Source organism: Lissotriton helveticus, chromosome 1_1 (genome assembly GCF_964261635.1).
Source record: "Lissotriton helveticus chromosome 1_1, aLisHel1.1, whole genome shotgun sequence".
In the NCBI taxonomy this organism is placed as follows: domain Eukaryota; kingdom Metazoa; phylum Chordata; class Amphibia; order Caudata; family Salamandridae; genus Lissotriton; species Lissotriton helveticus.
The window spans coordinates 1,145,697,703-1,145,724,138 of record NC_136057.1 but is presented as its reverse complement, the minus strand read 5'-3'; the positions used below and the strand labels follow the sequence as shown (position 1 = coordinate 1,145,724,138).

General features: G+C 43.1%; 1 protein-coding gene across 2 annotated transcripts in view; it reads right to left on the bottom strand.

The window, feature by feature from the left end:
• Nucleotides 1-449: 449 nt before the first annotated feature.
• NTS (neurotensin) overlaps nt 450-26,436 on the bottom strand; it is a 141,510-nt gene continuing 115,523 nt past the window's right edge. Inside the window, exons 3-4 of one of the 2 annotated variants that reach the window (XM_078656598.1) lie at nt 17,980-18,201; nt 450-733 (exon numbers count right to left, since the gene is read on the bottom strand). In XM_078656598.1, the coding sequence (XP_078512724.1) occupies nt 584-733; nt 17,980-18,201 (372 nt within the window). In that variant the 3' untranslated portion in view covers nt 450-583. Of the gene's footprint in view, nt 734-17,967; nt 18,202-26,436 lie in introns of both variants that reach the window. The other variant, XM_078656605.1, reaches the window with a different exon arrangement.

Sequence of the window (26,436 nt, the reverse complement as noted above, 5' to 3'; positions counted from 1 at the left end):
TTGAAGTGTAGTTGCCTTTATGGCCAAAGGACCCAAATACCTGCTTATAGGTTGTAAAAAATATTTAGACGCTGTGGATGCTATAGGAATAAATATGCTGCCATTATGTGAAGCTCATTTCCCACGGATTTGACCAGTGCAACCAATTTCCTATATTCTCACCAGATGTTTAAGAGACATGGAGATGGATCTAATGAGGGTCATAACAACCTAAATGTCGCAGTTCGGAAGCTCTTAGAGTGTCCATCTTTAAGATGAATCCACTAGTAATTATATGGACCCCCCTCAAAGACCACACATCTTTTCAAAGCTCTGAACAGTCTTAACTTTAAATTCTGAAATCCCATCTGTGTACAATACTTTATCATGCTTAACACTAGATTTATTCGCAAAAGCACGGCAGGTGTGAAGCGAATTTGAATTGAAAAAAAATCACATTCAAGAAGCAGTAGTTTGAAAAAAGACGATTATGTTAATATGATATTTTTCAATATATTTGACAACAATGATTTAACATTTTCAATAAAATAGTTGCAAATCACAGTTACTTTTACAATGGCTATACACTTTTCATTTAAATCTGTTAATAAAAGGAACTTCTTTTCAGTATGTAGGGTCGTCTGGTTTTGCTCACTTGGACCTGTCGTTTTAGTATATAAGGAGTTTTTCTCTTCATTATCTCTTCTTTTTCGTGGTTTGTGCTGCCTGGATCCAGAAAGTCTTGCTGGAGCAACTACAAAACATCAAAATCAGAACAAACATAGCTGTAAACATTTTGGAGTGCTGTGTTTTAAGTAGACTGTATGTTATCAGCGTGTCTGCTAAGTTATTTTCTCAGCTATACAAAAACAGTACCCACATTTTTGAATCTGAGTAGATGACATACATTTTCATCGCGAAGGACACATTTTTCCTGTTCAAAAACGGCATTTGCACCTACTATTGGAAACTGTTCATTTTCCTGTAGCTAGTTAGTGCAAATTGTCCTTTGCACTGGTAGGCTTGTTTGTGCAAATTCCAGTGCAAGATTGTGTTGGAAAAGTGCATGTTTACGGCCATGGTTTTTTGCCTCATTCGCACAGAATGCATCTATCACGCCTGCTTTGGTGCAAGATAATTTGCAGTATGTTTTAAGAACATCACTAATATTGTAATAAAGATCCACTTGCAATTTTAGACTGCAACACGCTAATTGGTAACTTGCCACTTTGTTGTAAAATATGATTGCTACACCCACATACAGAACCCGTCTTATCTCAGTTCTCACTGTAATTGTGTCATGCTTTTTACCCCATATAGGAAAAAAGTTAACTGGGACCCAAAAAACTTCCCTTTTTAGGATGTTGAGTAGTATCAACATAGAAATAAGTTGAAAGCCGGAATAAGCCTCTCTGTGATGCTTCCATAATATAGGTTACCTCCCATTCCAATTCATAAATCTTTATTTCGGCACTTATATAGCCATAAAAGATGTACACATAATACAAATAAATACATATGTTGTAAAAGAACGTGATATTAATTAAAACGAACAGTATCCACAATACAGGAGCGAATAAATATCAGAGCTACGCCGTGCATGAATTGACATAAAAGCCCAGGAAATGCAATTTATGGGTCTAGTCATCTATGGGAATTCATTTGGCCTTTTGTACAGATGGATGATTATTTCTAGGGAGAGGTTGTTAAAAGCCTACGCTTATGCCACATGGCTGTCAAGAATTTTGCTACAGCAAATACAATACAACCAGATAGGTCTGTTTTAAATATTCTATAGACCTGCATACAATTTGTAAAACCCAAATTTTTACATACTGGTATGATCCAGTATTTTCTAGACTTACGATAGGCTGGGCAAAAAAACAATTAATGTACATCGTTTTCAGAGTCACATGCGAAACCAGGGCAATTTTTCGGTGCCGCTAGAGCCCATTTACTAGTTAGAGCTCTAATTGGTAGGGTGCCATATCTACATTGCAGATATATTTTTCTTGTTAAGATTGGAAAAATATTATCTAAAACATATTCAAAATGATAAAAATCTTTGACTTTTCAAAAAGAATCCGTTAGGGTGCCTGTCTGTGAGTTATGCAACACAACCGATAGTTTGCTATTATAAAATACTGTGGCCAAATGCTTGCGTGAGATAGCATTACACGCGGTTACAGGATTAGACCACAGTGATGGTAATCCTAGCCTGCCACGTTCTTTCTTAATGTGCATGAGCCAGGGAATTCTCCCTAGATTTGGTAGGCTTAGGATCTCCTGTAGTTTCTGCCTATAATTATAAAGCGCGGGTGTTGTCCATAATCTCCGCCAGAATCTCAATGGTTTAAGGCCCAATTCCTCCTCTATCGATTTAATACCCAAATTGAGCCGCAAGGGTAAAAGTGGAGTGCTTGTCGGCAGCGCCAGAAGTTGTCTAAGGAATTTGTATTCCATGGCCATGATTTCTGGTCTACAGGAGTAGCCCCAAAGTTCTCTGCCATAGAGTACCGCCTCTCTTGCCTGCATTTTATAAATCTCCAGAGGTGGGCCTATAGGTTTGTAGGTGGATGTATTGTACAGCTTCATGATTCCCCCTGTGAGTTGGGCCAGTTTGAGCTGAGATTTAATTTGGTGGGGCTCCCAGGTCATATTCTCAATCATGGTTACCCCGAGGTACTCAAAAGTCTGGACCTGCTCTAAACCTATGGAGCCTATACTGGGGGTTGGGCGAGAAGTTGGTGGGGGATTGAAAATCATAAATTTGGTTTTTAAAGCGTTTATTTCCAGACCCTGTTCCAAACAGAAAGCTTCAAAACCTTCCAACACACGTTGGATTCCCATTGGGGACTTTGAAAGCAGAAGGGTGTCATCTGCGAACATGATTGCAGGCACCCTTCTGCCAGCCAGCCTTGGTGCGTCCGTATTTGATACGCCATTCAGATGAGCAATTACCCCGTTGACATAGAGGCAAAACAGGGTAGATGAAAAACAGATGAAGAATTTTAGTGCAATCCTGAATTTAATATAGAGTGTTAATATTTACTATTTACAGTTAAATATACACGTTCAACAAAATATGTATTGAGGGCCAGATTTTACAAAGCTCTTGTTTGACGCAAGGTGAAGTGAGGCAACACAGGGGTTTTAGTGAGATTTACTGAGCCACCCAAAGCCATCTTGCATGGTTCCGCAAGACTTAGTAAATTCAGAGTAACACAAGGTAGAGGAAATCGCTGGCTTGCATTACTCTGCATTAAGAAGGTGTTCCGTGGGTGGAGCATGCTCCATATCTACTAAGATATTATCCATTCCTGCCCTCTCCCTGTGCTGGCATACTGTGTACCGCGTAGCAATGCTTGCGTAACATGCAGGATTTGTTTTGTGCAGGATGGGACACCTTTCTGCACAAAAACTATCCTTTGAGGCATTTTCCCCTTTCTACGTCTTCTGAATGCAGCACAGGTAGAAAGAGGGAATAAGAAGGAGATATCAAAATATTTCTTCTCCTTACGTCTCTGTTGGGAAGGAATACCATTCTGACACATTCTCAGGTTTACAAGTCTTTGTAACTCTAAGAATGCGCCAAAATCCATAGGTAGATGCATGGGAAAAAATATTCCTGCTCTCTTCCAGTACATGCAGCGCAGTGCAGCAAGTTGTCTTGCTGTTTCAGTGACTTTTTCATAAATCTGCCTCTGAATGATTAACAGGTTTAATTCAATTGATGGTCATAATTATGACAATCGGTTATCAATAAAGCCTCTAGATTCTGCTGGAAAAAGCAATTTATTCATGACTATATTTTAAAAATACATGCTTTTACTCTGTGCTCCAGGGGAAAGTCTAGCATGCATTACAAGCTGCGAGCTAAGGAAATTACTGGGGCATAGAGGGAAAATATTAGAAGCACATATGTACTCTGAAATGATGTTATAAATTGTACTTCAGTACTGGAATACATTTGTCACAAGAATGTATCTATTTGTCATTTTCATAATTTCAAAAGAAGTCTCTGAACAACATACAATAGGGGCTGTATTACACAAAGTGCCCCAGGGGCATAAAGGACATTTGCATCCGCTTTGCGCACCCTCGGGGCACTTTGATATTACAGAAGGGGCAGCAGACGCTTGTGTGGCCCCTTCTGTAATACAGATAGTGCTGGTGCACATAAAGCGCCGGCGATATCTTCAGGGGGCATTCCTTCATTTGCATAGGTGTGTGCCCCATACACTTTCACTTTTTGATACCTGCTCATGCCATGGAGTCAAAAATCTAACTTTATGGGAAATGCAAATTTTTTCCTAGCATTTGCTGTCTTTTTTTAAAGAAAAATAGTCTTTGTGAAACACCTTTCATCTTCGCTTATCACAAAACAATTTTGACAAGTTGCATTGTGGAGATGGTATCCTGCCATTCTCATCTTTAGAATGTAAGAAAACTGAAGTGCTTGTTTTAATTAATTAATTGATTTAATTATTTGCTATTGATCCTCATTGGATAAGTCACTCCATATATCATATGCTCTTCGTCATGTGTGTGCAAATGCTGAACTTATTTAGATGGTACTCCCCTCTTACATTATGAGTACCATGCCTCCTAAGTGGTAGTACTCCCCACTTATGCTGTCAGTACCATTCCTCCTTAGTGGTTTTCATTGGCTGAGACATATATAGTGGATTACCTATTTCTCTAGGGAGGATCCTTGAGGGAATTTACCTGGGAGGGACACATTGTCCCATTTACAGTTGTTCTTGGGATGATTTACTTTGCTGTATTTTATTTAAATTATCCTATTTTAATTTTGTTTTCATTCATGATTGAGCTTTGTCAAAAATAGTATTGATATGAAGAGTAGGAATGAGAGTAGGCTGTTGAATTTCAGTAATTTATTTAGCCTTGTTCTCAACATGAAGTTGTCCTGATCACACACTTTGACCAAAGGAGAAACCTTGATCAGAATCCCGCTGCTCTGGGACCCCAGCCAGCGATTTAGCAGCTTAACAACATCTCATATGTCTTCAAAGATGACATCCAGTACCATGCTCTCAGGACCCCAAACAGCAATGGTAATTGAAGGCAAGCTGCAGGATTATTTATTAAAAGACACCTGAATACAAAAAAATAGTCAACAAAAAAAATGCAAGATACAAAAATTCATTGGGGCCATTAGAAACTGCATTATTTGGTTTAAAATTGGATGATAACATATTTTCCATATCAAAAGACTATTTTTCCTGGAAAGTGGAATAGTGAAATGGTTAGAGCTGAAATTGTTTTAGACCTGCAGAAAACAAACAGGTTATGTAGACCACGTAGACCAGTAACAACTAAGCTAAGCATAACCATAATAATAAGATAGCTGAAAACTGTCATCTCATTGCTGTGTGATTTTTAAACACATGGGTCATGTTCTCTTGTTTACTTGATTTGCATGTATTTCATAGAAAAATTAGATAAGTGAGTGTATGTATATTTGCAAGAATTGATCAGATTATGTTACTGAAACTGAACCGAACCAGTGCCTGACCTCCTTTCTAATAATGTGTATGAATGGTCAGTGGAGGGAGTTGTACTGTCTCCCACATTGACAGACCAGCAGCACATAGACTGCAAGCAGGTGCTGGAGCAGTTTGCTGGCGTTTTCTCTTTGACCCCAGGCATCACAGAGTGGTGTATTCACCACATTGACATCGGTGATAGCCCACATGTCAAACATAAACTGTGCAGGTTGTCTGACCATGTAAGAGCCAGCATCAAGGCTGAGGTAGCTAGGATGCTGGGGTTTGGGATAATTGGGCCTTCTGACATTCCATGGGCCAGCCCAGTGGTGCTGGTGCCCCAATCCAATTCTCAGGGTGAATCGAAAGAGTTACGGTTCTGTGTGGATTACAGAGGACTGAATGCAATCACGAAGACTGATGCTCACTGGACCGACCAGCCAGATGCATGCTACCAGCTGAGTACGCTGTAGCCACACACGCCTCCACTTCCGCAGTCAGAGCTGATGTCAGACACAGGAGGCAGCTGAACCACAGGATGCAGCCTAGTCCCTGAGCTCTGCGAATGCGCCAATGGGAGCTGGGAAACTAGAGCTGCACAGGATTAGAGTAGCATGAGCACCGGAGTGTACTTTTTCTGCTCGCCTAAATAACCCAGAATTACCAAGTGTGCCTACCCTGGCTACATGGTTATAGCAGGTTTTCAACATGCTAGTTTTCAACATACTCATACCATTTCAGCTCAATAATGACCTGAGGGGAGTTACCGGCTAGTCTGCATGCGCCAAGAGCCTGACTACTTCCTGGATACTTCCTGCAGTGCTGGCGCTTGAGCTCATTGGAGGTGCAGCCTTTCTTGTTCTTTTTTCTTTCTTTATGCCATTGGGACCTCCAGGTTTCTCTCCAACAGGGGGAAGTGCATGTGTTTTCCTTACACACCCGGTTTATGGGGGTTTCCTATGCCACTTGGTTGAGGGTCACAGGGGGGTCCCAGGCATTAATTTTGGCCACCTTATTAAGGGATCAGGGTGGTAACTACATTATGTGAAATCTCACCAAAGAACCTAAAGAAAGTGTAACAGCCCACTCTGACTCCACAAGCCTGGGTGAAAGGGTAAAAAAGTGAGTTGGTCAGGCTGCTGCTCGGGCAAACCGTGCGGCGGCTCCTAGGAAAGATTTTGACTTGAATACTGAAACCGTTGAGATAGCAAGCTCTGAGGCTTCTAAACAAGACCACCTTTGAGGTGCATCTGTTGACTTTGATGCAAGCATTAGCCCTTTCTCCATTGCCTCTTCTAAGGCTGGCACCTCAATCCCATCAGATCTGACCAAGACACTGATATTGGTCGATTCCGCTGGGGAAACCGAGGATCCCAAAAAGTATCCTTTATTTTTCAAAGCTAAACCCAGTTTGTCATCTGCAGAGCAGGAGGCAGCAGGGAAGGGGCCCCCTCTGGTCGAAAACCCTTTGGATTTGTGTAAGGATGGGAGTCTTAAGGATCCTTTGGATGGACGCCTGGATGCCACTCTCCCTCTCCATCCCCTTCTCTGCTTGTGCCCTCTCCTGGGAGGAGCTCATCTGATCTATCTACTCCTGAAGACACTGAGTTGACCATCCCAGTAGAGTTTATACCCTCTGACCCACAGGCTTTGCAGTCTTACGTTAGGAGAGAATTGACTCAGGACATCTACTCCCAGGATAACAGATCCTTCTCCATACAATGGGACACCAAGGGCCACCTTAACTTGATTCTGGAGGAGATTTGAGTGCTGAAAGCCTCCCAATCCACTGAAATAGATGTAATCCATGCTCGTATAATTAAAATTGAAAAAACATCACTCAGGTCCCGGCACAGCTTCTTGGGGCAGAGACTAGGATTTTGCAATTGGAGGACAAAGTTTAAACTATGAATAATAAAGTTGCCACCTTCCAAAGTCAAATAACAGCATTGGAGTATAAACTGGAGGAATTAGAGAATCATTCTAGACGCTCTAACCTCCGCATTCTGTGTTTTCCGGAGGGCCTCGAGGGCCAGCAGACTATACAATGGGTTGATTCGTTTATTTAAAAAGAATTCCTCCCAGAGTTTAATTGTGATCTGACTCTTATGCGAGCACATCCGGTGCCAGCTCCTCCTCTTCCCAATGCTAAATTCCCATGGACTATTTTGGTTCATTTTGTTGATTTCAGAGTTAAGGACAAATTCTAACCAAGGCCATAAAACAGCGACAGTTCACCTCGACAGAGGTTCCACTTTGTCGCATCTTCCCAGACATGTCGGCTTCCGCAGCCAAAAGGTGGAAAGAGTTTGTAAAAATGTTACATATGTTCAAGGAACAGGAGGCGCAGGCAATAATTGCCCAGCGGAGCAAGTTAAAAGTGTTAGTCAAAGGCCGATTTCATGTATTTTGTAATGTCCAGGAAGCGCAGCAATTAGTCCAACAAATTTATTTGGATGAATCCTAATGGTCTATAGACTCTATAATGACAATATAAGGTCCCAGTGTTAATGTTATGAGTACAAAATGTTTTCAAAATGTTTTCAATAACTTATTTTGATCTCTTATCCTGGTGCTCCTCCTTCTTCTAGTACATCTTCTCAGGCAGGTTGTCATCTATTGCCTTTTGGCTTTCCTCTTTTTCCTTTTCTCTTTGATTTCTCTGTTCACAACTGTTTTCTTATTTTATAGGAGTGGGTAGGTAGACCAGTAGCACTTGGCATCAAGTCATTGTTCCAGTTAAGGGGGGGATAGCCTGTCAGGTATGAGCAGGGATGGTGGTCTGCTCATGGTGGCTATGGAAGGAGGGTGGGGTCACTGGGGTGGAAAAGGGAGCATGGGGGAAAAAGGAAATCCATTTTGAAAATCCAGATGCCCCCATCTATTATTAATAGACCCATATTGTTTTGGACCTCGGATAGGGCCATCGACTGGTATCGGAGTTTTTCAGCACATTTCCATGTTATTAGGCTGCTTGGAAACCATCTTGCCTTCTGTAAATGGATAAAATGAAATCTTAAAAGTGGTCTCTTTTAATGTTAATGGCCTCAATAATAATAAGAAAATGCGGGCCAATGAGGCATGGATTAAGACAGAAAATCCAGCAGCCATTCTCATACAAGAAACTCGTATACCAGCGGGGAAACTAGCAGATTTCCCAATGTTTAGGTCCTGGGCAGCTTATAGGGGTTTCTCCTCCTCTTCGGCATCGCATCGGGGTACTGTGATTTTCCTTAGGAAAAAACTTTAGACTGAGGTAGTTAATTCTGAAAGCGATCATACCAGAAGGTGGTGCTGGGCCACCTGTAAACTAGGGAGCAGACTCTTAACTTTCGCCAGCATATATGCCATAGCAGAGGATGATTTTTCAATCTTTAATTCAAGCACCTGGTGAACTGATCTTAGGGGGGATTTCAATTTTCTAATGAACACTAAGGGGTCCATTACGATGTCGGGCGGATTTCCTCCGCCAGGCTGGCGGTGGCCACCGCCAGCCTGGCAGAGGAAATCCACCCGACATCCAATGCCCAATTCCCCCCTGCTATATTTGGATGGCGGGGGGGACCGCGGTGGTGTCAAACACTGCCCGCCTGTTTTCCGCCCCGGTCGCCTTGCGGCCGGGTCGGAAAATGAGTAACATGGTTGCGGTGTCTGTTAGACACCGCCCGCCATATTACTATGGGCATTTACAAATGCCTTTCCGTGGCGGCAATGCCACCACGGAAAGGCATGCAGAGACTCCCTGCGGGGGCCCCTTGCGGGCCCCCTGGGAGTCCGGGGCTTGGGGGGTGCACATGGGGGGTACCTATGTTACCCCCCCTCATTTCAAAGTGCAACATGGCAGGCACCGCGCGGTGCCTGTCATCTTGTTCTTCGAAATGCACAACGTGCATTTTTACCATTGCGGCGGGCGGAGATTTCAGCTCCGCCCGCCGCAATGGTAAACATAGAGGATGCGCCCGCCTGTGTGGCGGGCACATCCTAATGCCAAAATCGGGACCCCCGCCCTGTAAGCGGGCGGTCCACATTACTGAAAGGGTGGCGGGCGGGCAAAGCCCGCCCGCCATCCTAATAAACCCCTAAAATGGACTCCTCAGCCATGTCCAAAAAACTGCTAAAACCCAAAACTTTAAAAGTTTTACAAAATTTCGGCTTGACTTTGGACATATTTGATCCATGGAGGGCAGTATTTCCAACTAAGATTGCCTATACTTGTTTCTCAGGTAGATTTCGAACCTCTTCACGCATTGACTTTTTTCCTATTTCTAGGAGACTGGTTTTCGGTCAGCAGAGAATCCTTCAGAATGTATTTTCGGATTATGCAATGGTAATTTTTGAGTTAGAGCTAGATACATTTATAATGATTTCTAGAAGATGGATGTTAAATCGCCAATATCTATTAGAAGAGAATTGGGTGCTCCTTATTAAAACTGAGATTAAAGAGTTTCTTGAGCGAAATCGTGGCTCATTACCTCCGCATGTGGTCTGGGACTCACTTAAAGCTTTTGTATGGGGATTAGCAATTGGAAAAGATGCCGATAATTCAAGGAACGTTAAGGAAGAAAAGGGAATGTTAGTGCCGAAAGTGCATAGGTCCTGTGTTACATTTCTCAATAGCCCCACTGCTTTTAACCAACAGCAGCTTGATCAGGCGAAACTAAATCTTAGTGAAAAATATTATGTTAAAAGTAAATATTTTTTCAGCACTACCAGCAAAAGGTCTACGAAGAGAGTAATTATACTGGGAGGCTTCTCGGGTGGCAGGCTAAAGAGCAGGCTGCAACTAATCAGATAGCCACATTGAGATGTCCTATAACTACTTCCCGCTCTGATGACCCAGGAGTTATAGGGGATATAATGTTACTACATTAAAGGAACATATACGGCCAACAACAGACGATTGATATGACATCCTTGAGAGACTTTCTCCAGAGACATGAATTGCCCGTACTTTCAGATGTTGAAAGAATTAGTAAGGTGAGTCCTTTACCAAATGAAGAACTGGGGAATGTCATTAAAAATCTCTCTAATGGTAAAGCCTGTGGCCCAGATGGCCTCTGGGCTGAATTAAAAAAAATGTTTTCTAGAGCCATTTTGGATTATCTTTTATTGCTGGCCAACTCAATCTTAGAGGGTGGGTTAATACCATTGTCATTTAGAAATGGGAATATAGTCAGTTTAAAAAAAAAAAAAAAGGTAAGGATAGTAAAGACCCTAATTCTTATCGTCCCATCACGCTTTTAAATTTTGACTATAAAATAATTACTAAACTTTTAGCCAATCGTTTCAATCAAATTGCCTCTCATCTGATCCATCCTGGTCAAAATGCTTTTATCGCCAGAAGATAGCTCTGCACCAATACACATTATTTAGCAGAAGCACTTGATTATTTTGAGACTCAGAAGATACCAGCTCTAGTCCTCTTATTCGACGTCTAGAAGGCATTTGACATACTTGTTCGGGAGACCTTATTTTTTATTCTGGCTAATTTCGGCATATCTCCTAAAATCATGGGGTTGGTTCAGAAATTATATGCCAACGATATCATGCTCATAATAAAGCCTGAGAAGGATGTTCAAGCAAAAGCTTTTAGGATCTTTGAGCAATTTGAATCGCTTGGTGGATATAAAATACATTTTTAAAAAACTGAAATTATAGAGTGGGGTGGTGCACCTACGGATTTACATCTCGATATTCTTCCTAGTCTAAATACAAAACCAAAAAGATATCTGGTTGTTTATTGTACGGCAAGAATTGCTGAATCATATGATTTAAATTGTTCCCAACTTCTGCGAAAAGTCCAGGATTTATTCTTCCGATGGAATTCTCTTCTATCAACCATTTTGGGAAGGGCTGCATTGATTAAAATGTCTGTTCTTCCGCTGTTTAATTTACTTTTCTCTGCGATTCCCTGTGTTTTAATGACCTCTTTTTTTTCTAAATTAGAGTCTATGTTTACATCTTTTCTGTGGGGAAAGAAGGTCCCCTGAATTGCACTTAGCATTTTATATGCGAGCTCTCCCTAATCTTAGGGATTATTACTTTGCATATTTTGCACAAAATGAATCCAGATTTAAGCCAGAAGTACAATCGGGTCTTTTCATTAATTATTTTATGAAATTAATCTGCAAAGAGAATAAGATCCACTGCCCACTAACAATTGTTAAGTCTCCTAAATTAGTACGGTATAAGTGTATACAGTGGTTTTTCCATAAACCCCAGGCTTTTTATAGAAGATATTCTATCCCCGCAATTAACTCCTCAACTCCTTTAGCTGGTCCTATCTCACTATCTGGGATAAGAGATCCGAGTGTAATTACACAAAAATGGACCAAGGCTGGATTTGGGAAAATCATAGATTTTTTAAGGAATGATAGATGGCTGAATATAGCTGAAATGTCTCCTTTAATTCCAAATGACTGCCTTCTTCTTGGGTCATATAACATTTTTAGTAAGTTCCTGAGTAATCATGATTTGGTCCAGATCATCGAATGGAAATGCTTAGTATATGATCTGTCAGAAGCTATGGCATTCAAGAAACTCAAGGAATGGAAAAAGCGTTTAGCCTCTATCAAGGGTTGCATTCTGGAGGGGAAGGCCATAACAAAATGGGGAAAACATGAGGAGATGGAAATCACAGCAAGTATGTGGTCAGTAGTTAACAATCTCAACTTTAGTACATTAAGGGGGGCTAATTGGCGAAGGATGTTATTTTTTTGTAAATGGCTACTTTATAGAACTCCACTTTTTCTACCTAAGGTTTACCCCAACCAATCTGGGCAGTGCTTTCGTTGCCTTAATCATCCTTCAGCCAATTGAACACATGCCATATTACAATGCCCCTTAATCCAGAGGATCTGGAATGACATCTTTCACTATTTGGAAGCCAAATGCTTAATCACAATAGGTTTGTATACTCAGTTGATAGTGTTCGGCTATGACCCAGACCTTCTTGTTTCAGCCAAGATGATAAAATTATTATATATTGCAATGGCTGTCACCAGATCACTTTTGCTTCAGAGATGGCAATCAGATCTTATACAAACTAAAAATGAATGGGTCCGGAAAATGAAGCAGGTTAAAAAAAGCAAACTAGCCTATGCACAGCGAATTGGCGGACTTAAGAAGTTTTAGAGAGTTTGGGCAGCCTATTTTGATTAAGATCTTAAAATCAAACTTAAATCAACCTTATATCTCAGGAGGTATTTTCAGCATGTTTGACTCCTATGTATTGTAATATCACCATTTTCATTTATTATATGACACTTTTTATGAGCCCCCTTGCACCATCGGAACGTCACTTTTTGTGACGTTCCATGTCGCAGAAGCCTGCTTGATATTCATCAGGCAGCATTAAGCCACTTTTTTTGGCTTAATGCTGCCTGATAAATATCAGTCCCTTTAACGCAGTGTTTGCGTTAAAGGGGCGCGCAATGGGTGTTGCTGGGGGCATTCCAGGCAACATCCATGGCCTTTTGATACTGGCCCAGATTTACGAGAAATCGTAAATCTGAGGCAGTGCCAAAAGCTTACGCCTCCCCAGGGTAAGCGTAAGGGAGGTGCACCGGGGAGAAATATATTTATTTCTCCTCATTTTTCCTTTTTCTATGTGTGCTGCATTCTGCAGCACACATAGACAGAGGAAAAGAGTCTTCTGACTATTTTTGCACAGAAAGGTTTCCCTTCCTGTACAAAAATAATCATCCTCGCAACACAGGCAGCCTTGCACCATGGTGCAAAGGTACCTGCGTTGGCGCAGGCAGCCCATTGTGCACCGGCGCAGGAACAAGGACAGGAATGCGCCGTATCTTATAGATATAGCACATTCCTTCCCTTTTCTTTTGCCGTAGGGAAGAGCAGCAGGAAGGCCTGCTGCGCGTCCCTAGGGCAAAACCTCATAAATGAGGCCCTTCATATTTTCTTCTAACATAGCAATATTAATCAATACAGGCTGATTTCTCTGTATATCCTTAAGGTTTCTATGGTCTAATCAATTGTTTAGTTTGTGTTAATTATTGGCAGTGGATGATGGTCCAAGATATTATGCGTTTCATTCTTTTTTTAACACTGGCTTAAATGTATATATCGTCTCCTTTCTATTGATTCTAGGATGTACTGCTTTCCGGCCAATCGGTGTTATTTGACAATTCTGAATTATTAGTCATATTTAATGAATTTCATGGATGTATGTATAGATAAAAAACATCTTGTTATATGGATTTAAATAAAAAAAAAAAGACTGATGCTCACCCTATACCTAGAGCTGATGAGATAATTGACAGGGCCTGCTAAGTACCCCTTTACATTTGATTTGACTTCAGGCTACTGGCAGATTGCTCTCACAGATGGGGCAAAGGAGAGGTTGGCATTCTCGACACCAAATGGACATTATCAGTTCAAGTTAATGCCCTTTGGCTTGAAGAATCTCCTTGCCATCTTCCTAAGGATGGTGAATGAGGTCTTGGCTGGGCATGAGCAGTTCAGTGAAGCATATCTGGATGATATAGCTGTATATCACTTAAACCACCTGAAGGAAGTGCTTCAGGCCATGCAGCAGGCAGGCCTATTAAGGCCAGTAAGTGCCAAATAGGGGAGGGTTCTGTTGTGTACCCGGGCCACCTTGTAGGTGGAGGCCATGTACAGCCTCTCCAGGCCAAAATTCAAACTATTTTGGATTGGACTGTTCCTATTACCCAGACACAGGTCAGGGCATTCCTTATCTGGCTGGGTGCTAAAGAAGGGTTGTTCAGAATTATGGGACCATTGAGGCTCCCCTGGCAGAACTGATTTCTAAGAAGAGGCGCAAACAAGTTGATTGGACCCTAGAGTGTCAGAAGGCTTTTGACACTCTGAAATATGCTATGGGTTGAGCACCAGTGTTACTTGCCCCTGACTACACAAAGGAATTTGTAGTTCAGACAGCTGCTTAAGAACAAGTGATTGGGGCAGTGTTGTCGCTGGTGTATGAGGAGGGCCTTGAAAAAGCAGTTACTTTAATTAGTCCCTAAAAAATCTGAGACCATATTTGTTTGGTACTTATATTCATGTTCAAACTGACCACGGATCTCTCAGATGGCTCATGCAGATGAGATTAGAGAATCCAAAGCTATTGAGGTGGTCCATTTCCCTACAGGGAATGGACTTTACAGTGGAACACAGACCTGGGGTTGCCCATGCCAATGTGGATGGACTTTCCAGGTGTTTCCACTTAGCTGATGTGGACTACCAGGGTGTAGGTTAGTGACACATCACCTTTCATTTGGAGCTATGTTGCAAAGTCATACTGTGTGCTCTGTGCACCCCCATTTTGTGCTGACTGGTGCTTGTGGTAACTGACTTTGACTGTCTCTAGGCTCTGACTAACCAGACCCAGGGCCAGTGCCCTGTTGAAAACACAGTGAATACACACACACATAAATGAGGGTACACTATATATTAGGATACATTTATAATTTAAATGACCTACCCTGTAGGTTCCAAGTACATAATAGGGCAGGGAGATTAAAACTGTCTTTGAGTTCCTAGCACATAATAGTACATGGAAGTTTAGAGGCCAGCAGCCTTTGTTACACTTCTATATATGCACTGCTGAGAGCTTGAGGTCATTTTAAAAGCAGCCCTGTGTTGCAGCACTGTTTTAAATGTAAATTGTGCCCAAACTTGATTTTGATGGTAGGGGCACTTAAAACATGATAAACTATAATATTTGGGCATTTTGTGTACCTCCAGGGTGTCCCCTAGGTGTCCTAGGGGCAGGGGGCCATGTCATTATAAGTAGGGTGTTTATAAAAGATGTTTTATATGCCCTGGGGATAGGGAAATTGCACATTTCATTGTCCCAATCTTAGAAAAGTGCCTCCCAAAATCAACGTTGGTGCTAGAAGCACTATGGAGTGAGGATCTACACTTTTGCATGTTATTATTATTATTATTATATAAAATTTATAATGCGCTCAGTTACCCAGGGGCATCCCGGCGCAGGACCCTTAAGGTCTCCCCTAGGTGTTCTGTAACTAAAAGCAATGGCCTTATACAATATATTTTATATGCCCTGATGATGGGGAAATTGCACATTGCCGTTTCTCTATTGTAGATACCTAGCCGCATAGGATACATTTGCAATAGTTCCTAAAATATACAGAACAGAAGTCTGTAGGCCAAAATTCAGTCTTCCTTTGGTCTCTGATGATTGGTCAGAGCTAACAGGATTAGCCTGTCTGCTTAGATGAAGTGATCTGTTGGAGAGAGCTCTGCTACACAAGAATGCCAGAGCAAGGGCTAGGGGTCGTAAAGGATGAGCTTCAAATGAGGAATAAGACAGGCAGTGAATCCCAAGTGCATCGATCATCCAGCCCTTATTACCCAGCCAGATGGCAGGCTTAGGGCAATAATTTGCAGATGCTATGGGGAGGAGAGCTATGGAAATGAGCCATACAGGAGGTTAGTTTAACTAGTACTTGCTTCTCTGCTGGGAGTTCAGCCATACAGAGTTTTAGGGAAATAGTGCTTTCTGGGAGAAGTTAATGCCACAGTTTGAAGTTAGTGGATCATGCTCTGGGGTGTTGCCCTGTACCTCATAGGAAAGGAGTGCTCTCCTGCTTCACCTCAGAGAACACTGAATACATGCGTGAGGGGTGCAGAGCCTCTCGGTTTAGCTGCTTGAAACTAAGAGAAGAAGGATTGCCAAGCTAGGAAATTGATTTTCACCATCATGCCCTGCATTCTGACTGACTTCACCTGCTGCTTTATCTGGAACTACAGCCCTTTGGAAGTACCTTGCTTCAAGAGGAATAAAGATTTGACTCCCTTCAAGCTGCAGCTCAACAGAGCTCACCTGCATCAACTCCAAGAGTACCCTGCCTGTGACCCTGCCAGAGGTTTGTCCAGGTGCATTGTGGTAATTGTGGTCCCATATTTTCAAGGACCATCCTGGAGCTTCCATACCCTTTGACTGTGTTTTTGACCCTTTGAACCCTCAAGAGGAACTTCAGGAAGAAATTCCAGAAGTTTGGAGCAACTTGGAAAGAAAACTCCATAAGGTGCCTAAGTGCTAGACAGTGTGTATTCTTTACAAATTCATGTCTCTGGTTCACTACATTGTTTTTTTGATGTCATTTTAAAAATACAAATATTTCCTATTTTTATAAATTGGTGTTGGATTTTTATTGTGCACTGTGTCTTATTTATTAACCAAATTGATGTTTTTAAATGCTTTTCATACCTGTCTCCTAAGTAAAGCCTGCCTGCTCGCAGCAAACAGGCTCAGGGTTGAGCATGGGAATGATTTATTGAGACCTCTAATGAGTTCTAGACTGTGTTAGTGGCCTTATTGAACAGTGGTAGAGGCTCATGTACCACTACTAATAACCCACTTTATCCAACAATTAGATCCTTGCAATTGTGATGTTTTTGCTTTTCTTGCTTTCTTAAGCAATAACTGTTTTTTCCATTTGTTATATATGTTCTACGGCTGCAATATTATTGATTTCTCTGTCAGTAAGTACTAATTTGGGGCCGGGAAATGTTCTTCCAAATGTTCTTCCAAATGTTCTTCCAAATGTTACCCAAGTCAGTATTGGTCCAGAATGCTTGTCCAGGGTTACGATTAATAACATCAATTATGTGTTGTGGTACTTTCTGTTATGTTTTGATAATGCACCAGTGTTCCCCCAGTTTATTTTGCTGAACTCTAGGTTTGTGCTTACATTATAATCTTAGGAGGCATGTCTGCAAGGCCACATAAACCCACCCTGCATGGATTTTCATGGGTTTGTAGATATTGAGTCAGGTGAGGCAGCGTAAGTCCTTGTCTTGTCATGGGTGTTGCTGTGGGTGTTCCCACTCAACACCCATGGAAGCTGACGCTTCCCCAGATTTATAACATCAGTTAAACCTGGGGCAATGCCAAAACCTTGTGATTCCCTAGAGCATGCGTAACAAGGAGAAATCTTCCTCGTTTTTTTAATCTTTCCAGGTGTGTGTGAATGCACTATATCTTGTAAATTTGGTTCATTCCCACCCTTTCAATTGGATTTGGCAGCACTGCAAAAGGATTTGCTGCACTAACCTGTGCCAATTCTTTGTAAATATGTCCCCATGTCCTTTTGCATGCAGGGAGGACCATTGTTTTGTTTTTCTGTCCATGATGACTGTGCTTGTCAAGGCAGTCATGGACAGGATAAAAGAGAACATAAATGATACAGCTCACTGCCAGGAACTTTACAGATACGGAAAGGAAGAGTTGACAACCCAGGATTCAAACTTTGGTTTAGTTTGGAGACAATTCAGCAGCAGGTGGTGACCCTCTGCAGTTATCCTTCTGGCTAATTATTTATACTGGGATAAACATCCCTACCCCGCAAATCAGTGTAATCTTTTTCCATCATATTATATATTCTCCATTCATGGATCAAAAACAACATCAAAATAATGACACATTTTCAGAGGAGGTTTGGGGTCCAAGAATCAAGTGTCGTACTTCTTTGTTTACCTCCCAGTACTGCAGTCCCCTGCTGTGGCATATTTTCTGAAGTTGAATTACTGTCAACATGGCTTCCAAGTTAAACCCATCAACAGTGTTTTGAAACTGTTTCCTCATAACGAGCTCCTCGTCTGCTTCCTCTCCTGTTTCCTCTGCTTGACTGTTTCTGTTATTGATGAGACTGCAGATACGTAGCAGGGTCGTCTTCCAGTAGGCTCCTGCTTTGTTCACCTAAAAGTCAGAGAAGATAGCATGAAGATAAGTTATCATGGCACCAGTGCCTTCAGCATAGCAGCAGGCTGCTTCTGACTGTCCAGTCATATGTTTCTGATAACGGATAAGCAGCTTCACATGGGAGATGCCCTGCTGTGTAGCTGCAGCAAAGCGTCCTTGAACCAGATCAAGAAGAGGGGTGCTGACTCAGCTGTAAGCTGCCTGCTTTTTTGCTTTTGAGGTCCCTAATGTTCATACATATAACTCAGAAATGCATGAACTTCAGACAGCACAAGTCAGAAACAATTATTAGCAGACACATAGCAATCCCTGCACACAGTTTAAGACCTATGCTGTCTACATTTTTTAAGCATTAACTTGGAGAAATCCTGAGATATGTGTATTAGCATCATCAGAAACCTGGGGCCTCATTTATGAGAAATGACGCATTGCTGCGTGAAAGCAGCGATGCGTCACTTCTCAGTGCGCACTCCTTGCGACATACCTGATGCGTCATATTTAATGTATGACGCATCATGTCGCAAGGAGTTACAGATACGTCAGTATTTCTGAGGTATCTGTAAGCGCAAAAGTGATGCATTGCTGGAGTGTGCCACAAAAGTGACGCTACTGCAGCAATGCTTCCTTTCACATGGGGCAAGCCCCATGTGAAAGGGCTTGCGTCAGTCTTACGCCTGCTGTGAGGCAGGCGCAAGATTTTGACGCAACGGTGTCCTAGAAGTGACGCAGTGAAATCACATTGATTTCACTGCGTCACTTCTACAAAGCTTTTTGCGGGGAAACGCCCCCCCTGCATACATTATACCAGACGCAGGTATAATGTACCGCAGGGGTTTACAAAGTGACACATCTGCTTAGATGCGTCACTTTGTAAATAGAGAGCAGGAGGAGTCATGCTTTACGCCGCCGATGCGTCACAAAAAGTGACGCATCGGATGCGCAAAACTGATGCAAGGCCTCATAAATGAGGCCCCTGGTGCTTTGTTGAGATTCTATTTAAGGCTTCTTTCGATCGCATTAATTCCAATTCCTCATGTTTCTGACATGAACAAAATTCAGTGTGCCCTTTAACATAATAACATTTTTAGTCTGTTTTTTGTCAATCTTCATTTGTACCATTATAATAGAAAAATACGTTCCCCTTCCTCTCCTTAAATGTTAATCGAAAAAGTTTCTATTTTTGTTGGACCTGGCCCTTTTAGCAGGTTCACCCCGAAACTTTTTGCTTTTTCCTAGCCTGTTTCTGTAACCTGGTGTTGGCGATTTTAGGTCTCGGCACACTTTTTCACTGTGGTCCAGTGTAAAGTGCGTGCGCTCTCTGTGTGTGTGGGGAGAGTGACCTACCCTCACATAGGAATGCATGGGGAATATGTGTGACCATGGTAGTTCCTGATGTGTGGGGAGTGCAGGGTCGAGTTTGGTATGTGCGAACTCGTGAGATTGAATGTTGTGCGATGATGTATGCGGCATGATTGTGTCTAGTGTGGAAGTGCCACTTCTAGAAGTTGGCATGTGAGTGTAAATTGTGTCTGGCGTGTGATTGGCTGGAGCTGGCTGGTGAGCCTGGCTCCAGGAGTCAGGATGGGTCTGCCCCGGTGGTGAATGGAGAGATTAGCATGCTGATGTGAGGGAGGGGTACACCTGGGACCTGAATAGGGCGGGTCCTTCCCTCCACAGTGCTGGCTTCACCCCCTGTGGTGTGTCTGACGTCCCTAGCCTGGCCAGTGAAAGGGAGTTCCCCATAACCAGTTGTAGCTGGTTTGCACATTGCCTGCACCTTGTAGACAAAGGACTTTGCTGTATAAAAAGGTTGCTGTGACACCCTGAAGATGTTCTTGTTTCTGACTGGAATCAACCAGGGGCGTGTTGCTGCTGGGACCCAGGGGAAGGCTTGCCTCCCTGGGTCCTGCCCAGCCCCTGGACTGCTGATGGACCCAGATGCCTGGAGGATCTTTTTGCTTGGGGTCCCCTTTGCTCCACTTTGCCCCAGGGCCTTTTCTTTAAATCCTGAGTTGCTGGGACCCTTCTTGATGCAGGGGTCATCTCTGGGGACTTGTGGAGCTGTCTAAACCCCCAGCGCCTTGAAAGCGCGTTATCTTTTTATCCCTGGGCAGAGGGCTGTTGTTTTTCCTCGGAGGGAAGCGCTCCTGCCCATTGTGTGCCCCGAGTGCTTCATGCGCATTTTTATGCTGATTAACGGGTGCCCACCCCGTTTATGTGCACCTCGGATTGTTTTATAATCGAGGGTGCCCACCCCTAATATTGCCCCCGAGAATCGTACCGTCCGCGGCCCATCTGGTTGTGGGCGAGGCCACCGGACGGAACAGGAAGTGACGCCGTGGCAAGCCAGAGGAAGTATGGTGGAGAGAGGAGGTCAGGAGCCTACCCCACCTCCTCATGGGCCGTGAGTGGTGCTGCGGGGCTCCCATGCCGAGGGGAGAGCCCCGCAGCGGCAGGAAGCGGCAGCCAAGATCCCCGCTGGCTCCATTCGGGAGTCCCGGGGTGAGGCAAAGAGGCGGTAGCAGGCGCCGCCCCAGAGCCCCCGGGGAGTGCTGCAGCCCGCCGAGAAGAGAAGAGGTGTTGCGGGGCTCCCGTGTCCTGGAGGGAGCCCCAGAAGAGAAGTCCCGCGCTGCATGCCCAGAGGGGCCCTGTAGAAGGACAGCAGCCCGGTGAGTTGAAACGGGCTGGGGGCTCCGGGCGGGTGTTAGGGAAGAAGCAGGCACAGCGCAAGGGTGGCCCTGGATGGCAGTGGGCCGCCCCACCATTTCCCCAAGCCTCAGTGGCTCCCACGTGTGCACTAGTGTCTGAAGGCCCGTGTTCCCCCCAGTTGTTTCTAGAGCCAGTACGCTCCGGGGCCATATTGTTTTATATAGGGAGCCAGTTTGCTCCTGGGGCCCTATTGTTTTCCTGATAGGTGCCAGAGAGGGCACTGCGCTTTGTCCTGAGCGGCCCCAGATGGCAGCGGGCCGCTCCCACATTTTGGCGCAGATGTGACTTTGAGGGGACCTGTTCATTTTCAGAGCCAGAGGGCTCCAGCAGTGGGCGCAGTTTGGTTTCTAGGGTCAGTGAGGGCCCTGTCAAAGTTTTGTTGTTTCCCAGCTGCCCAGCAATTAGTGGGCAGCTGCACCGTTTAGGTGCCATTTGAGTGAAAGTCCTTGTGAGGGACAGAGGTGGCACAGTGGTGCCAGGCCTTCCACAGCGGCGCAGCACTTAGTGCCAGCTGCAGCGTTTAGGCCCTTGTGATTGTCCTCAGCTGCCCAGCAAGTAGTGGACAGCTGCAACGTTTAGGTTTGCGCCGGTGGCGCACCCCTGACACGCCCTGACATTCTGGACACAGGGCATTTGAGCCCCTTCTTGAGATGGCCAGTTGGCCAGGGGGCTGGTATGTTGGTAGGGCGCAAGGCCCTAATGTGACTTTTGCACAATGTGATTACTTACTATGTTTGTGAGGATAATTGCCTAATGTGATTTATGTGCTAAAGGTGATATGTGCTTTAAATGCGGTGCTAGGAAATGTAATGCATCTAGTATGTTTTACACACCCTGTATGTGATACCTAGAGATGGTTTTACCTATGGAGGATGGTGTTAGTGAGATTTTACCTCACTGTGATCTACGCCCCTAAATGTGATTTATTCTTAGGAGGCAGAGTCTAATGTGTTTAGACTAGTGAGAGATTGCCTACTGTAGTTATACTGTTTAGGCCTAATGTGATTGCTGCGTAATATGCTTTGCCTTTATGCTTGTGATATACTTCTAAATGTGCTCATGCTTAGAAGTTTACCTTGCCTAGTATGCTATACTAGTGAGTTTGTGTCCCTGCGTGATCTAGGCCTATGGTTATTAGTATTGCGTAGTGTGTACCTACCTGTTGCCAGTGGTTACTGGTTGTGGTCTATAATTGTTATTTTGTACTACGCTTATTCTATGTTCTAGAAGTGCTATTTCTGCTAAGTGTTGATTCTGACAGTGCCCAGGTGGCCTTGTCCTAGTGTAAATAATCCCTTGTGAATATTGCCTGTGCCAGTTGGCACAATGTATGTTGTGTGATTACTATCTGATGTGTTTTGACAATACAAAAGATATTTTTATATAACCTTGTGTGGAGTTCCTTTTGTGGTGTGCCTAGGATGTTGTTGCTGTTGTGTGCGTGCGCAAATGCTTTACACATTGCCTCCGGGAAAAGCCTGTCTGCTCATGCCAAGCTACCAAGGGGGTGAGCAGGGGTTATCTTGGCGTGTGACTCCCTTGCCCTGACTAGAATGGTGGTTTCTGCCTGGCTTTGGCGCAAGCCTTAGCCAACCAGAAATCCCAGTTCTAACAATTTTCATAACAAATCCATATTGTCCTATACAGGGCAATTTTGATTTGTCGAAAGCAGTCCATTTTGGAGTATCATATATGAAATATGGGCTGCAGGTACCGAATCTCCAAACATCCTTAAGTTCCAAGAATGTCACAGCGCTCAATTATCCTGAAGCCTGCCAACTCAGGATATGTATTTAAATACTGTGGGCCAGATCTACAAAGGTAACTTACACTTTTGAGTAAGGTTACACTTTTGAGTAAGTTAAATACTTTTTGGTATTAACAAGCTCTTTGTTTAAGTTAGTGAGAAGTAAATAGGTTGTAAGTACACCATGGCCAACCATCAGTACTGCACCCTCCAATAGAAAGTAATGGATGTAGGGATTTAAAATGAACCCCCTGTAGAAAATAATGTTAAGGTGAATTCAATTACTTAAGATAGTTACAACTATAAATAAATATAAATTAATGTTCACAAAAATATAGTAAAAATAGTAAATATTTATGATTTAATTATAAACTATTTTAAGAACTTATTTTGAAATTACAAAAATAATCTGACAGTAAAGTTCAATAACATAACCAAATTAATTTTAATTAGTTCAATACATCACTTTTAATATGTATTACTGCACATTGACAAATAATGTTATTTTCCTTAACTGGGAGTTTGTTCAATATAAACTTCAGAATAATAAATCTATATAATTTAATATATTTCCAATAATTAGAGTTTTTATTTACAATTAATTTAATAGTGCTGTAGCATTTTGTAGCATGTTCCACATTTAAAGTCGTACAAAAGGGGGTGGTGATGGACGGAGCATCTGAACCAAACAAACACTCACACCCAGTCAAAAGATCTGGGTGTAATCCATCACCGTTCTTTAGCCTACTCTGCCACCCCAGTTCAGACATGGCCAGTCCAGCCCGAACTGCCAAGCCATGCCTTCCCTGGGCTGGAATCAAGCTTCCTAGGACCCATTTCTGGCATTCCAGCCATCTTCAGTCAGGCTTGCTTGAATCCAGTGACAAAATGAGCAAGGGACTCAACGTCTGAGCATACCCTGCCAACTTATGGCGAACAAAGCGGTACAAAAGGGGGTGGTGATGGACGGAGCATCTGAACCAATCAAACACTCACACCCAGTCAACAGATCTGGGTTTAATCCATCACCGTCCTTTAGCCCACTCTGCCACCCCAGTTCAGGCATGGCCATATGCAAATCAGTCTGACCCTGTGCCTCATGGGAACAGTCCAGACGTGAGTCCCTTGCTCACTTTGCCACTGGATTCAAGCAAGCCTGGCTGAAGACAGCTGGAATGCCAGAAACCGGTCCTAGGGAGCTTGATTCCGGTCCAGGGAAGGCATGGCTTGGCAGTTCGGGCTGGACTGTTCCCATGAGGCACAGGGTCAGACTGATTTGCATATGGCCATGTCTGAACTGGCGTGGCAGAGTGGGCTAAAGAACGGTGATGGATTAAACCCAGATCTGTTGACTGGGTGGGAGTATTTGATTGGTTCAGATGCTCCGTCCATCACCACCCCCTTTTGTACCGCTTTGTTTGCCATAAGTTGGCAGGGTATGCTCAGACGTTGAGTCCCTTGCTCACTTTGCCACTGGATTCAAGCAAGCCTGGTTGAAGACGGCTGGAATGCCAGAAACCGGTCCTAGGAAGCTTGATTCCGGTCCAAGGAAGGCATGGCTTGGCAGTTCGGGCTGCACTGTTCCCATGAGGCACAGGGTCAGACTGATTTGCATATGGCCATGTCTGAACTGGGGTGGCAGAGGTGGCTAAAGAACGGTGATGGATTAAACCCAGATCTGTTGACTGGGTGTGAGTATTTGATTGGTTCAGATGCTCCGTCCATCACCACCCCCTTTTGTCCTGCCACATTTAAAGTAAACACATAAAATTAATTTTTATTAATAATGTTATTGTTTCTTTTTGACTTAATTTTTTTAAAAATGTTCCCCATACTTTATCATAAGGAGACAAAGCAGTCAGGGTGGATGTTAGATATATTTTCGGAATTTTAACTTAAAAAATACATTTCTACCTAAAGATACTTTTTATGTAATCAACGGTTATTAAAATGTTTGTATAGAATTCATTTTAATTAATGTAAATCTTTAAAAATACAATTTAGTGGCACCGACTCTGCCATTTAGTACCATTGTTAATTAGTTTAAAGAGATCACAGAAACCAGAAGACCTTGAATCATGCTATTTAGAACCACTGTTGAAAGATTCAGCTCAGTTCAATGAAAAGAATTGAGTGAAGGAGTAACTAACATGTTACATGGTGGTTAGATTGGATCAGTTTCTGAAATTTCAATAATCAGTGTGCCAACAATGAAGTTCAATGCTGCTACTTCTACCTTTTGCTTCAGATCAAAGAGAATTCAGTTCTGAAAATAAGAAACTAAGGGGCATATTTGCTATGAAGTGACGGAGTGCGGCATTAGTCCCCTTCTGAAACGCCAGGGCTACACCATGTTTACAACAATATGGTGCAGCCCTGCATTACCCCTGCGCTGGGGCAAAATTTAGCAGCCTAGTGCAAGTGTGTCTATGTTAAGCGGAAGATTGTTTATGTGCAGGAAGGTCTTTAAATGGTGGTTTACAACTTCTATATGTGCTGCCTAATGCAAAACGTCAATTTTTTTAAATTATTGTTCATGTGCAGGAAGGGATACCTTCCTGCACATAAACAATCAATTGCGTTTTGCTGTTTCTATATGTGCTGCACAACGCAACACACATAAAAACAGCAAACACAAGGAGAAATTAAAATTTCTCCTCATTTCGGCAGGTTAAGAACAGGTTTTCCCTGGTCTTATTTTGGGGATACCTCCTTTTTACGACTCCCTTGTAAATAGGGTGCAGCATCAAAATCAATGGGTGTTGCGGTGGAATGCCCACCACAACACCCATTGCTGACCCCATTCACGCTAAGTGTTGCGTGAAAATGGGTCTTATTTACAAGGCAGCGTGAAGCCACATTAAGTGGCTTCACACTGTCTTTTAAATAAGGCGAGCCCCCTATCGCCACTACAAGGTCCTGAAAATTGACATTGTGGTGGCGATTGGGGCTTGTAAATACACCCCTAAATGAGTAGATGTCACTTGTGTGGCACATCAAAGTAAGCCCACTGCTGTAGGGTAAAAGATTTTACCTGAGTTCTTTCCAAAGATTCTGATCTGTGAATGACAATGGCTGCCTAAGTTAATGAAGCACCCTAGGGGAAGGAAAATGATGGGAGACAAAACGAAGATTGCTGGAACTCATTGTTTGGCGAAGGAGAGCCAAGTGGAGGGAGAGCATTGCAGGCCATACGGGAGGAGGGTGGCCCAGGTGGATATTGTTCTCTCTGGTCCTTTTTTTTTTTTCCTCATTCTGCCAACATTCTTGTTAGGATGTACTCTAATCCCTCTAGGTCTTACAAGGGGGGCTTGACCGGTGACCCATGAGGCAAACAAAAGTAGTGACCCACAAGTGTGCTGCTGTGTCCACTTCCATCTCCTAAAACAGCTGATACTGCCACATAGGAGAGACCGTAGCCGACAGCAAGATTGGCTTAATCGTAGGACTCATGTTGCCTTTTCCCTCCACCTTACCAATGGAGCCCAAATGTTCCTCTCACTCGTAGGGTCACATGCCATATCAGACTCACTGGTGTATATGATATTCCTAAAGCACTCAATAAACATTTGTGGACTTCCCGATTTCCATAATCTACAAATCTCCCATCTTGCCAAGAGGATAACATAAAACAGAAACTTTGCGTTACTTGTTGAGAGCTTCACTTCTTCTTCCGAATTTAACCCCCAAAAAATTAGGCGAGTACTAACTGAAATCTGTGACCCGATTGTTTCCCCAATAAAGTCACAAAAAGAGTTCCAATAGGATGATATTTT